This window comes from Pseudopipra pipra, chromosome 17 (assembly GCF_036250125.1).
Source record: "Pseudopipra pipra isolate bDixPip1 chromosome 17, bDixPip1.hap1, whole genome shotgun sequence".
In the NCBI taxonomy this organism is placed as follows: Eukaryota; Metazoa; Chordata; class Aves; order Passeriformes; family Pipridae; genus Pseudopipra; species Pseudopipra pipra.
The window spans coordinates 11835390-11850366 of record NC_087565.1 but is presented as its reverse complement, the minus strand read 5'-3'; the positions used below and the strand labels follow the sequence as shown (position 1 = coordinate 11850366).

Sequence of the window (14977 nt, the reverse complement as noted above, 5' to 3'; positions counted from 1 at the left end):
ATCTGAGTAGGCTCTGTGTCAAAACTCTTGCTCATGATAAAAAAAGTGCCTGTACTGGTGGAACATGTACTGGAATTGTCAAAGGGGAAACTGAGAATATCTTCAGTGGTGTAAGTGCCCTGTTGATTAGGGAAGGAGTTCAGTACCTGGCAGTTCATGTCCCTGGGAGCTTCCCCTTCTCCAAAGGCATGGCTTGCAAGTGAGATAACCAAGAGAATGAATGTGACCCTTAGGGAACCCAAGGGAACTGTTGCCCTCCAAAAGGAGGTTAATATATGTTTATACATATATATTTATGTATATGCCTAAAGGAAACATCTTCTATAATCAGAAAATACAAGTGTTTAGGATTGGATAAAAAGAAACCAAGTGGGTTTAGGTTAGAAGGCGTGTGGCAAGTGCCCATAAAAATGTCAGCTACAATTTTGCCCATTGCTGAGAAACAAAATTACAAACTTTCCCAGTAGTGTAGATTATTACTGCCAGAGAGAAGGGTCACAATAAGAACATGCACTGTTAGTAAACAGTGTCCAAACCAGCAAGCCAGGAGTTGCTATTGGTAAAGCTGAGGAGAGGGTTTGTGTTAAACAGGCTTGTGCTTACAACTCCCACTGCACCCTCAGTGATAATACTTGAAGTGTTGCTTGGAAAACTGCTTATTTATTTTAAAATAAATATCAGAGAAGGTCGAAAATACTTTATTAAAGGCTCTGATGAACTGTAGGATGCGGAAAGTTTTCCAGAGCGCTGCCAGGACATCATTAAGCCTGCAGTCCATGCAGCTGCTGCTCCTGCTACGTCAGTAAATGCCAAGAGCAGCCGTGTAAGGGCAGTTCAGTACTGAGTAATTCATAAATCGGTTGTACTTGTGCAGATTAGTTGGTTTTGTGTCTAGCAGTGGGAGCCAAATGGTTTCCAAGAGCTTCCCTGAGCGCCTGGCTGGCGGCAGAGCGTGTGCCAGGTCCCTGCAGGCACCAGGGGCTGGTGAGTCAAAAGCAAAGCTGGGGGTTGTTCCACTCCTGCTCGTTGGAGGTGCCAGAACTTTGCTTCCCACAGGAGCACTGATGAGCTATTGCTATGCTAGAAATTTTCCAGACCAGTCTTCCTGCAACAAGGAGCCTGAGAATGATCCACTGTGGGCTGTTCCCAATCTTTTAATCGATCTCCCCTGTCTGAGTGAACAAAGGCCCAGCCTGACACAGACAGGTGAGGGCAGCACATCTGAATAGCCTGACACAAAGTAAAATGACTGCAGCCCTATCTCTCTTTGTCAAATGGGTGAGTGGTGTTAAACAGGCAGTAAACCTGCCTGGGCTGTGGCAGCATTGAACTCCAGGGCTTTGTGAGCTGCCTGAGGAGGAAAAAAAAATTAAAAAAATAAAAGCAGATGCATTTGAATGCCTTGCAGGCTCTTTGAGCCTGAAATAGTAAGCTAGAAATAACAAGATTGCTATTATATATCATAATGGGCAAAAGCCTAGCAGGAATCGAAAAGGATTAACATTTCAGAGAGTTGGAATGAATATGAAGAGTTGTTGTTGTTTCTTAAAACAAAAGTGGATTGAGAGAGCTATAAAGCCACTTCCTCAGTGTATAAACCAGCCTTCTAGGGGGAAAAGGGTAGGAGGAGACTTGCCATTGGGAAGGGAACTCTATATCCCAGGATATCCCAAAAATAAATCATAGAATGGGTTAGGTTGGAAGGGACCTTAAAGACCATCTCATTTCACCCCCTGCCATGGGCAGGGACACCTTCCACTAGCCCAGGTTGCTCCAAGCCCCATCCAATCTGGCCTGGAACCCTTCCAGGGATGGGGCAGCCACAGCTTCTCTGGGCAACCTGTGCCAGGGCCTCCCCACCCAGATGTGGGGGAGGGCCCATATGTGGACATGGAGATATGAGGGAGGGCTAAAAAAGGGGATGTTCTTAGAAGATGTGAGAGTGTTTTTGATCTAAACTGGTTCTCACACCCTGAAACTGTTTCCAAAGGGATCTGACACCATGAATGCTCTCCTCTACTTCAGTCACCCAAGCAAACAGTTCATGGTTCAGCTTGGTGGCTGAAGGAGAAAGTATCTGCTTTCCAGTACTCAGCACACTAAAAACTCATTCTAGACTGGATATTTTATAAGTTACTCCTTTTCCTAAAGAGTGACATGACTGAAATCCACTCTGACTTTCACCAGGGTGTATCTTGATTAACTCTACTGAACCAGCAGAGCACGTGGGCAGCACTTTGCCCACACAGTGACTTCCAGTGGGCACTGTTGCTGGAGTGCCAAGAGAGTTGTGTTTGCTGAGATGCCTTAGCTGTGTGTTTCTTACTTGGCTTTACTCTTTTTCCTTTTATTGTTGGAAACATTCTCAATATTTAAGGCTCTTGGGGCTCTAATCTCACCCTCCTCTCTCCCCTCTAGTGTTTATCAGCTTGTTGTCAAGGAGGAGAAGCTGCAGAAAGCACGGAGAGCTGCAGACATCATCGAGTGCTTCTCTGTCCCAGTGAGCTACAAGAATGCCTCCAGCCTGGACTCCCCACACTACTTTGCAGCTGAGCTGAAGCCCATCAACCTTCCTGTCACACAGCCCTTCACCGTGGGCGACAACAAGACCTACAATGGCTACTGGAACGCTCCACTTTCTCCCCTGAAAAGCTACAGCATATACTTCCAGGCACTTAGCAAGGCCAATGGAGTAAGTGCAGAGAAAACTGAGCTGGGTTTGTACATGTGACCACCTCTGTCTGTCCTGCTCATCATTGTCCTTCCTTCTCGATCGGATGGCAATTTAACTTTTCCTTCTTACTACCTTCTTACAGAAATCTGATGAAAATCAAGCAGGCCATTACTTGTCCTTCACTCAGTAACCCTCTCTGATGCTTAGATCCAGTGAGAAATCTGCTGAGGAGCCTGACTCTGTAAAAATTGCCACGTGATTTACTAAATGAGTTGCTTAGAATTTGGATCCTATTTTTATCTTTCCATAAGCACGAATGTCAGAGTAGGGGCCATTGTGCTTTTAAAAGACATAACTGCAATATTTTGACAGTCTCCAGTTCACAGTGCTTGTGATTTTGGAGGAGATGTTATGAATTTGTTACTTTTTAGCTTGCACCTATGATATGAATCATAATGCAACTTGTGGTTGGGAGTTTCAGCTCCATTGACTCGTGCAGTGGGGACCATGTGCATGTCTGTCTGACTCCTCCTGAATACCCTGGGCTATATTTCTGCCTATACTTACCCTGTGATACTTGGTTTAAAATGGAGACTGCCCAGGAAATGTCTGTCCTACTCTCAGACTCAAATGACATGCTCATAATGCCACAACAGATCACATTTCCACCACAGGAAGAGGAGAGGCTTCTTTTTGCTCTTCCAGTCAAGGATAGGAACCCTCTAACCTTCCAACCCTCCTTTTTCAGGTCAGTTCAGCTACCAGTGTTCAGGCCAGATGCAGCCTAAGCAGTCATCCACCTTCCTCCCCTTTGATCCCTGAATTGTTTTTCATCATCACATAACACGATACAATTTGCCACTCTGGCCTCGGGAAAAGTCTTGGAGCATTATCATGGCATCATCAATTTGGGTGGCAGAGTGTGTTATTAGCATGTTTTCCAATGCTTTCAGGAGCCTTACTTTAGCACAGATAAATTCTCTAAGACACCACCTCTGAAAGAGCAACATTAGAAAAATAGTCAAAGGTGAATAGGGCAGGCTTTGGTCTCCACTTGGGGCAGTGTCTTTGACACCCAAAACACAGAGGACTGTGCATGGATGACAGCTGGCAGTGCCAGGAGTGTTCACAGCACATCTTTGTGCTTCACTACCTTCCTTTCTCACCATTCTCCAGCCCAGCTTCAGCTGTGTGCCTGACAGGTACAAAATCTCTTCAGCACTGTGCTGATTTGCACCTTGGTTTCCTTTGTAGTCAATACAAGTTTCCTTCCAGCACTCCTCAATTAATTCAATTTTGGATTTGCCTTTCTAAAGGAAATGGTGAAATATGTGTATGTGTCTGTTCCTGATTAGTTCCCCCATGTGTGATAGTTAATTGCCAGGGAATGGATCCCCAGGGAAGAAGAAACTTTTATTTGCTTAAGTACAATGTAATATTCCATACATGGTTGTATGAATGGAAACATGGGCTTCCCTTGGCATTTTGGATTAAGGCAGCACTAATGGGGGGTTCCTGCTTTTCCTGCATCTCTGTAGCTGGCAGGTTGCAGCCCACCCTACATCTCAGGTGCTAAGGACTCCAAAAAGGATGATAATAGGAACAGGACTGTAAAGGGCTTTTTAAGCATAAGTTAATCAAGAGTCTTTATGTAACAACACACAGTTTGTGACAGGATAAGAGGTATCCTGCCAAACACAGTAAATTCCTATTTGAGAAAGGCAATTTCCTCCTCTATTAATAATTTATATTTCTACAGTATGTGCTTATATATCCTCAAAGTGCAGTGCTATGGCTAAAAGTATAGGGGTATTTGCAAGACTGGAATGTGGATCTTCAGAGGAGCAGCTGTGATCCTTTTTGTTTCTTGGTAGAATCATGAAACCCCACATTTCAGACATTAGGGTCAATTTGCATCCAGACTTTTGCAGCTGTAAAATAGTAAGTTTTGTTTCACTCCCAGAATTTTTTACCTGTGTCATTTGTGTTTAAGAGTTCTGGGTTTTCACTTACATCTATAACCTGAGCAGGTTATAAGACCAGTGGTCTTCAAAAAGCCTCCTGAGAATTATGGCTGCAACGTGGCATTTCCATCCCTGGAAGTGTTCAAGAGAAGGTTGGATGGGGCTTGGAGCAACCTGGTCTCGTGGAAGGTGTCCCTGTCTATGGCAGGGGGTTGGAACGAGATGGGATTTAAGGTCCCTTCCAACCTAAACCATTCTGTGATTTTTGATAATGCACATCTGCAAAAAATCTGAAACAATAGCAGTTCAGCACAGTTAAAACAGAGCCTTATGTTCCCTTACAGATGAAAAACTTAGCAGAACGTTGCCACTCCTTTTTTTAATTAGGATATTCCATAGTTTCATTAATCACTGGCAGTTGTGGAACGATGACATTTCTTTCCACCCCTGGAACCTGCAATGAGAAGCCTTCGTGCAGTGAACCAGAACATCTTCCTTTGGAATTGTGGGACTCTGGGGAGAGCTTAATTTGAAGAAACAGTATGTATTTGGTCAAAAAGCTTGATTGGGAGAAGGTTAGGAGTGTTACAGGAGTTCTGCATTGTTCCAGCTCCTCTGTACGTGGAGGGCTGTGCTCGTTTGGTGTTCCCGTCTGCTCTGCAGCCATTAGCTGGGATTGTTACACTGAAAGGAACGTAATTAACAGCTGGATGCAAAACAAGTGTGGCAAATTGCTGCAGAAGCAGATCACGAGCTTTTCTGCCTCCTCTTGCGCAATGTTTTGCTTGTTTGAGAGTTTGAACGAGATGGCTGTGGCTGGTGGGGAGTTGGGTGCAGTTTGGTCAATGTGGTGCTGCCTCCAGACAGGGGAACTGAGCAGAACATGTGTGAGGCAGAATGGTTGTCAGCTTTGTTAGGCAAACCACTTCCAAATTGCGTGAACTTCCCTCCTAGGGGCTGTTGAAAGCCAGATGCTGAGCTGAAATGTGTCAGAGTTAGAAGTAAAAGCAGGGGAAAAAGAGAAAAGGGCCACAGAAAGTGCAGGCTGTGAAGCTGTGGGGGTGAGAGGCACCGTTAGTTACTGCTCAGTTGTTGCGAGTGAGCACAAGGGGTGGCACAAGGCTGGGCTCTGCTCTGGCAGGATCCCCACACACGCTGGGTGCCATCCAGGTAGTTATCTGCTGTTTTTGCTGGTTGTCCTGGTGCCACAGACAGCTGCCTGACAGAGCACGAAGGTTTCCTCGTCTGAAAAGCCTCCCTGAGCTCAGCCCCTTCGAAACACCAGCCCTGCCAGTGTTTATCCCTCTGAAAGGTGAGGCCAGGTTGGCAACACTGTGTTACTCCTTATCCTTTCTTATCCTTATACTGCCCTAATAATCCAAGTGAGACGTTGCAGGTTTTACTGTCCCCAGGTTCTTTATCTGGGTCACTGCAGGTGACAGTCTCTGGCTACTGATCCAGCAACATGCTCAGATGGGGGGAATTTTTGGCTGCTTTGTGAAGCCTGCCTGAATTTTTGAGCGGCTCAGAAACCAGAGCTCCCTAAAAATCCTTCCTGGAGTTGCATTTCAGCTCCCTGAGTTAAAATGGAATCTGTGAGAGCCCAGTTGCAATCAATAACTCTTGGCTGTTTCTCCTGTAACTGGGAGCTGAGCAGGAGCCTGTGGAACACAGCTGGGATGATGTGGGAGGTGCTGCCAGCTGCTGCTCCAGCCTGGTGGTCCAACAGGTGACTGATGTTTCAGCCCAGAACTGCGAAAAGTAGCACTGCAGGAATCAATGAGAATATTATTTTTTGAGGGAATGATGGACTCCACAGAGATCCTGATTGATTTTTTGCCTCTCTAATGACTTGTACTACATGCACAGCCGGGCGGCTCATTATTATCAGGGGACTTCAGGCTGGATTTCTGGATGCTGACAGGTCTACTCACAGTACACAACATTCTTCTTCTGGGACATTTTGGAGGTGTGGATAGAGCTGCCAGCAGAGAGGTGGCATTTATCCCTGTGGAGATGGCCAGGGAAAAAACAGGGAGGTAGTTCAGTTCAGCAGAAGCCCTGCTCTGGAAAATGAAATGGCACCAAGGCTGCCTGCATTGCTTCTGTGAGCTGTTAACCAGCTCTGGGGAGCTCTGTGTTCACTAGATTTTGGGAGTATAGTTTGTCCACTTACCTTTCCTCCTTTTCAATCTTGTGTTGGAGCTGCTGGGGCAGAAATAAAGCAGCTGTGGAAACACTTTAGTCCCTGTAAGCCCCTGTTTCCACGTCTGGTTGACCAGAGTATGTGGACCTGAGTGTTTTCTGGATGCAAATAAAATCCTCCAACCCTACCTCACATTTGAGAAGTTGAAAAGAGTGGGATATTCAAGATCATCTATAGATCATGGAAATAACTTCCTACTGGAAATAATGAAAGCCCTAAGCACTTTGTTAAACCTCCCTTCTCCAAATGATAGAGATAATAAAAATAGCTGATAATTGAAACTAGGTTTTGCTTTGACTCTGGGAGGAACTTGCAGTTTCCTAGAGCTGGCAATAGGAATTACAGGGGAGTCCATTGACCCTGCACAGACTTATGCACATGATTTATTTCAAGGCAGGAAACCACTGGATTCAATGGGATAAAACAGAAACACACAATCTAGAGCTCCCCGATTTGCTGAGGACCTCAAAACCGATTCTTCAAGATGTCCATTGGACAAAACCATGGTTTCTATCCTGTGGGAATCATGTTACCAGCAAGGATGGTCCATGTATAGCTCTGGGATGAAAATAAGGCACTTAAAATGCCTGTGCCCAGTTTGAGTTGCCTGATGAAGCTGTGCCTGTTGCAGGGCAGCCCCAGTGGTGCTTCTGGGGGCAGCACTGGTCCCACTGGTGCTGGCAGGTGGCTCTTCACTGTTTAACTGCTGTAAAGTCATAATAATAGTAAAGGAAAGGGAAAATGGTGGGTGTGAAAACAGATGGGTGAAAAGGCTTTGCTGCTTCTATTGTTGTTGGTAGTCTGTAAACAGCAAGCTGTCAGTTTAAAAGAGAAGGGGGAAAAAAAATTCCTGTGCCCTTTTAGGTTGTGAAGACTCAGCTGTCACATAAACATATGTCCTGCTGCCCTCAGAGCCCTTTCCTGCAGAAAATTGTTCCCATCCAAACACTGAAGAGACAGAGGCAGAACTTGTCTTGTTACCATCCCTTTCCCTTCAGTGAAATGTGCATTTAGGAACCTCAGTAACTGGTGGACAGCAGCAGCTCCTTTGCTTCTAAAAAGGAAGAAACAAGCTATATTAAAAGAAGGTTTAAAAAAGCCCTGAAAATCCAGGGGGATGCTAAAACAGGCTCATGGTGTGCAGCTTCAAGGCTGTGTTGGCAGAGAGGGCTTGCCCAGCTCCCCAGCACAGCCTGGGTTCTCTCCAGAGGGTTCCCAGGTCATGCTGATGGCAGGTCCAGGTCTTCCCTCCAGGAACAGGCTCAAAAACACAGACTCCAAAACACAGACCTCATATTGTGTGGACTTAAAAATATAGCCAGGGTTCAGCCTTGAGTGAGGGTTGACCATAACCATCTTTTATTCATGTGGGAGGAAGTTCCAGAAAACAAATTGACACAAGTATGTTCCAGTAAACAAGTGGATGGGCTTATTACACACTAAAGCTTTCTGGATATGGAGCATGTTGGAAAATGAAGGTTGGATCAAGAGCTGTAGGATGTATTCATGAAGTGTTTTCCTATTCCAGGATCTCAGTTAAAATATGCCTGCATTGTTCTATTGCTGTTTGGATATAAAATCTCTGCCTTAACCTGGCAGAGATATAGAGCCAAAGTAGTAGTGCTACTGGCATCTTAATTTAAATTATTCCTGTGACTTCAGCCATAATATGAAGTGGATAAGCTGAATATGCAGGATCTCAGGTCATCTCTAATATTGTTATAGACTTACAAGGCCTTGTAAAACTTCTGTGATATCATAAAATGGGAATTAAGTGTCACAGCATTTGAAAGAATGTTCAGAAGCAACACAGAGACTGAAATTTTTGGGGAAATTGGTTTTGTTTTTCTAAAACTTCTATTATTAGCCCTTTATTTAATTATTTTTCTGGTCATTGCTTTAAGCAGTCTGGATGGATTATTGAGAATTACCTGCATTGTTTATTCCTGTTTTGCTAGTGGCTAAAGAAAAGCATCTTACTTTACTGTGTGCAGGAAAGCACCTTGTCTGAAGCAAAAGTAATATTTTTCAGAAAACAAACATGATTGTGGGATGGTGGTTTTGCTGGGTTTATTTGGGGGAAAAAAGTGTATTTATTTATTCTTTTTCCTGGCAGAAAAGTTCATGCAAACTTACAATTCTCAGCTCCAAGCAAAGAAAAATAGAGTAAATTTAAAGAGGTTTTATTTTTATGAGACACCAAAGAGATGAGCAGTGGAGTGATCACTGAAAGGATTAATGGCAATCAATGGAATAATCAGCCCTAGTCTGGAATGTGGACTAAGTTAAGTCTTTAACCTTTAGCACCCCAGGAGCTGAGTGCCTGGTGTCTGTCTATTTTCCTTCCCAGAAGATGCAATTTGAAATGAAGCCCTGAAATCCAGATGTCTGGTTCCTCCAGGGAGTGCTTGCCCTTGCTTTTGGCAGTGCCAGGTCATGGTCTCCTGAGAGCTGTGCTTGTCTGTGCTAAATGCAGCCAGGGGTGGATGCAGCTGCAGCAGGAACACACACATTCTCAAACCACATCAGTTCCAGCACCACTAACAAGACCTTGGTTTTTTAGTTTTCTCCACTCTTCTTTTCTCAGCATTGACTAACTTCTCCACCTTTCTGTTCCACTTTGAAGCCAGCAGAAAGCAACAAATACACAAGAAAATTTTCCTCAACAAAACATGAGCAAGTGGCCACCTACTTGTATGCTGCAAAAATGCTGTCTGGATATTTTGTATTTTGCTTTTCATCACTGATTTTCCAGGTCACCTTGTTGTAGATCAGAAGCTACCTCAGGATCTCTGTGTCCTACAATTCCCAGCATTATGTGTGGAGGGTGTGCTCTGAAAACAAAGCTGTGCTTTTCCTGCTTCACAGATCACCACTTGCAGTAAAGACTTTGAATTTCCAGAATAAATGGCCATTCAAACTGATTCTACAGGAGGCAGAGAGGAATGGGAGCTCTGTGTAAAGCTCTGGTGACTTTGCAGGGCCAATGGTTGTGTAGGGAAGTTGATTTTTGAGGGAGAGAGGGCTCAGTGCACCAAAGAGAGATGTGTCTGGTTTACTGGGATAACAGTGGTTGAGTCCCACTCTGGACCCAGCTGTATGGCTGGGAAAGGATGTCCTTAGTAGACAAGGATTGTCCTTGGGGATCCAGGAATTCCTGAAGAGAGTTTGAGGGCAAGATCAAGGGAAGACTTTGTTATTCTGGATATCTTGTTGTTTCTAGACTACACACAGCTTATATCCAGATAGTGTGGCTGGCTGGTATCTTGAGGCATCATAGAAAGGGATCAGAGGGAATTGCTCTTGTGATTCCCACTGTTTCCCAGCATGGATCCTGCAATCCCCTTCCTCTGTGCAATGTAAGTGGGAGGAGAAAGGCACGATGGGGCTGTGTGTGTCTGCTCTGGCCAGGGTCAGTCTGTCACAGATGGAACAGATTTTCTCCAAGAGCCAATTCAGACTTTCCCAGGGTTTGTGCAGTTGTTTGAGGATGGAAGGAGGTGCTCAGCAGTGCATTGCTGGGCTGTTGTTTCCAGAGCACACACAGCATCCATATGAATGCAGCTTTGTTACCCACAGTAATTTATGCAGCCTTCATTACACCTGAGACTTGTACAAGAGCGTGTCCAGGCAGCAAGTGCTCCAAAACCCCTGCAACTGCCAGGTCTTTAACCAAAGCAACACATTCCCATTTGGATGCAAACTGTGTGTTGGACAACAGCAACCCCTGCCAAGAAGGGCTGTGGAATGAGGAGCTGGGGATACCAGGAAGGATGTGTTTGCAGTGGAGGTGACCTGTTTGAACTGGCAGTGAAGCCAAACACAACATCACTGCTCCCGTCCAAACTCCTGTTCCTGCGGCCCTGCAGAGTCCAAGGTGGACTGAACACAAAGGGTTGGGTTTTATCCCAGCTCTGCAAGGAAGAGCTGCAGTGGAGAGGGTTGTCAGAGCAGCTCCTTTGGCAGAGGCAGCTGTACAGCAGTGCTGGGCTTCACATCCACGGAGCTGGAATATTCAAATGACTGCCTCAGTGTCTGTTTGCCATGTGTTTAAATAAATACCCAATTTGCTAAATTTGCAGTAATGGTGCATGAAAATTAGATGTACAGTTGCATGTACTTTTGACCCAGAGCTTGTCAGTCTATTACAGAGCAGGCCATTTAACTGGTAGATTCTATTAGCTAATCAGGCAGTTACGTGGGACCCATCACTCACACCCTGAGCGTGGAGAAATGTGTTGTCACTCTCAGCTTCCCAACATTTAGAACACTCTCAGCTGTAGGCAAGTCCAATAGTGTGGAGTGTTTTCTGCAATCAAAACTTGGTGTTTTTTTTTTCAAAGATGAAGTGTAAGAAAAAAATGCATTTTTTTTTTTAGTACCTTTTTAAAGGAATGTGTGTTTATTGTAGATGGGCAAATTACACACCTTGATGTTTTCCTATATGTGTTTTTTTTTCTGCTTTTATTTTTCAGGAAACAAAAATCAACTGTGTCCGCCTGGCAACAAAAGGTATGTTGGGTCTCTCTTTCCTGCAAAGCACAATGCCAGTAATGTTAAAACTGCAGTGGTGGCACAACTTGATTACAGTTACTATCCAAAGAACCAGCCTCTTTATTTCTTCTTTTATTTTTTTTTTCTTTTAAGGAAGATTACAGAGGCAGAACAACAATTTCCAGAACCACTCCACTGTATTTGTGACCTCTGTTACTTTTTTAACCCACGGTATCTTTTTCTGTGGTTCCTCCTTTCCCTTGTTCTGTCAGCAGCTTTTCTGTCCTCAGGACTGTTCTTGCTGTTGGCAGAACATCACTGGAAAAGTGACATTAAGTTCCTATTAAATTTGTTCTCTCTGCAACTGTACAAAGCAGATAAGAGGAGATCTCCCATAAGCCTCACCTTGAACACACCAGGCCACAATTCTTACATCACACCATTTTCATGGTATAATTCAACAGACTGGTAGAGTGCATTGCTTATTTTCATTGTGGTTGGCTCAGAATAGCCCAAACTGGCCCAAACTGAGCAAACCCAAGACAAATAGCCCCAGGCTGGTTCACAAGGTGTAGCTCTTGAGGGAGCAACAATGACAATGTCTGAGTTCCTTCTAGGAGCTCACAGTTGCTTTTAACAACTCCTGTGAAGATTCCAGAATCACCCCAGGGGCTACTTTGCCAGAAAATATGTCAGAAACCAATTTACTTGTAACACAGAGGAATAGCTGTAAAAAGATCTCCCCCAACACATGTTGTAGTCTCAAAAGGAGCTGTAAGGAAATGCTGGAGTAATTGCCATGGGCTCTGCTACAAGTGACTCTCCAGTTCCAAAATATAGGGTTGCCAGCTTGTGCTCTTGCTGCCTTGCTGGAATGTCAAACACCTGCATTGCTGCCTGTGGAGGCTTTTGACAGTTCACCAAAATTGGCAGGCACCCAGAAATCCTTTGAGGCACCATCCCATTTTTTCCACTCCTTTCACTCCTTGTGGCAGAGGTTGATGACTCCAAGGCGCTTTCTGCCAATCCCTTCTGCACCTGCACTTGCAGAGGAGTTGGGAGGGCTCAAAGAAGCCCCATCTATCATTTTGTTGGATAGCAGAAAAGGGCTTTTTCCATCTTCCTGTGGAGACATGCCAGGCTGTCCCAGAAAGCTGTGCCCTGGGATGGCAGGGGCAGCTGTTTGCCCTGCTGAGACCCGATACCCAAACTGGTGGGGCTGTAAGAAGTTGTGTCACCACTGAAACACAAGGAGGATGAGCCATTTCTCCCCTTTCTCCTTCTCATCTGTGGCTCTGGTGCTCCCCATATCCTCTTGCTCCTTTCCTTTTTAAAAGTTCCCTGTAAAATCTTTATTTAATTCATTCTCTGGGTTACAAACATTCTATGTGTCTCAGTCTGTGTGTCTCCTTCCTCTCAGTTTTTCCAGCTGGTAGTGATGTGACCATTTCAAATACCTGATTTTGGCTTTCTGGTGGTAGAAAGGGCAAGAGCAGGACTGAGTAAGACAAGAATGGGTGAAATGTGGCTCCACAAGGTTTTGCAAAAGCATGACTAGAAGCCTCCTCATGAGATCAGAGATACTGGATTAATTAATTTTTGGAAACCTGTAGTTTTTCCTACTTCAGTCATTTATTTTTCTGGAGCTGGTGGAAGAATGGTGTCATGCTGTCAGGAAAGATATTTGCTCTGTGACTATTCAAAGGGAAATAAAAACTTACATAGCTTGGAAAATCCCATTCTGGGTTTTTAGTTTGCACTGTCTGATTTGGGTACCTCAGAAAAGTGTCACAAAGGTGTTTGACCTTCCATTGACTTCTGCAAACTGGTTTAATTTTCATTAACCTGTTAGGTCACCAGGAAGAGTCAATAAGCCACCCTCCTTCTGTTGTTTCTGAATGCTGTATCTTTTTTTAAAAATGATCTCTTGCTAATATTAATTTAATAAGAGATACAAAAGAGATGTGTAGAGCCTGAGGATGTCTAGAGCCACTGCTTTTTGGTGATATTATTCTTGAGGATTTTTCTTTGTTGACATGAATGGAAAAGGACAAGAAATGATGGTAGTTCTAGTGTTCATTGTCGCTGTCTCAATTCATATCACTTTTGATTTATGGGCAGATATCTTATTCCTGTACATGGAGTGCAGAAATCTCTGTGGAAATTCCTTTTCTTTTCCTCTTGTCCTCGCTCCGAATTGCAATGCTGTGATTCTCAGAGCCTGACCATTAGCATGGACACTGGAATATCCAGCTGGGGCTGATTTTATGCAGTTTGAGCTCTTCAGGGGTGCAGTGCTGGTTGCAGCGTCACAAGTGAATTTGTGGTGTTGGTAACACAGCAGTCCCTGCCATTGCTGGCACCTGGGCAGTGTCAGCAGCTGAGCAATAGCTGAACAATGTGGTTCAGAGCTTTCCCATAGTTTCAGATTTCCCTGTGTCCTGAGGCTGAATTCCCACCATACATTAACTCCAGATGAACAGAAGGACTCAGGCACTGCCCGTCCCGGCCCCTGAAAGAGGAGGGTTGTATCTGCCCTCTCTCTGCTGTGTGGCAATGCACAGAGACACCCTCAAAACAGTAATTACCTCGTGTCCTGATCAAAGTCTGATATCTGGGATGTTCTAGATGCCCTACTGTGTCTGTGCTGTCTTCTGGCTGCTCATTATATTGATTATCCTTAATGGCATTGCCCTGTATTCACCTTTATTTGCATTGCTGTCTCGCTGAGGATACAATGAGCAAACCTGTACTCTGCCTTGAACAAAACCAATAGAGCTGCTAGTGAGGATACCACTGTGGTCTCTCTGTAGAAATCTGAAAAAAAAAACCAAAAAACAACCTTTTTTGGAATCAGGATTAATCATGGCATTGACAGCTCTTAAAAGCTCTGCTTTGAGTTGGTACCAGAGAAAAAAAGCATATTTTGTTTTGATGCAAGAAAATAAATACATACTGCTGGTGCCAGACTAAATGTTCATTTGGGATCTAGGCCTAATTTTTCCATTCCTAGACTCTTGACACTGCAGCAGCTCCATTAACACTAGTGAAATGAGTCCTGATTTACACCAGTGACAGGAAGATTAGGATCGAGACATGTTTAAGCAAGGCAAGTATTCTCTTGAAGTGCTGGATTAACAAGGGCACTAAACGTGAGTGTGGGAGTAATTAGGCAGTGAAATGTGTTAGGCATGTGTTACTGGGGGATTATAACACATCTTGGGTGTTGCTGCAAGGCACCTGTTCAGAAGCTGAGTCGCTTTAATTACTGGAGAGACCCACGAGGCTGTTCCGCTGCCGCTCCTCCAGCAGCCTGGGAGCCAATTTGCTTTGTGTGTCCCATTGCCTCAACACCAAGGAAATGAAAGCAGAGAACTCTTTTTAAAGAGTTTTAGTCCATTACAGAAAGTTTTGGAGGTTTCCCAGTTTTCTTTTCTCTTTTAGCAAGAAATAGGCTGTTCAGATCGACCCCTGTCCAGTTCAGCCCAGCTCCACACAGGAGCTGCTTCCCAGCTCTCTGAGGCTTCACCCTTTGCATGGTTCCCTGTGTGCTGCTGCTGGTTAGATGAATGTGGTTCTTGTGGTAGCAAGAAAAAGCTCTCAGATCTTTCTGTTTGGGGTTATGAAATGTCAGGAGGT

The 14977-nt window shown here is 44.5% G+C and overlaps 1 protein-coding gene across 8 annotated transcripts in view; it reads left to right on the top strand.

The window, feature by feature from the left end:
* The window catches only part of PTPRT (protein tyrosine phosphatase receptor type T), a 467492-nt gene that overhangs the window by 366652 nt on the left and 85863 nt on the right, over window positions 1–14977 (top strand). For all 8 annotated transcript variants that reach the window (XM_064674278.1, XM_064674284.1, XM_064674277.1 and 5 more), the window contains exons 12-13: window positions 2419–2692; window positions 11320–11356. In XM_064674278.1, the coding sequence (XP_064530348.1) occupies window positions 2419–2692; window positions 11320–11356 (311 nt within the window). The remainder of the gene's footprint in view (window positions 1–2418; window positions 2693–11319; window positions 11357–14977) is intronic.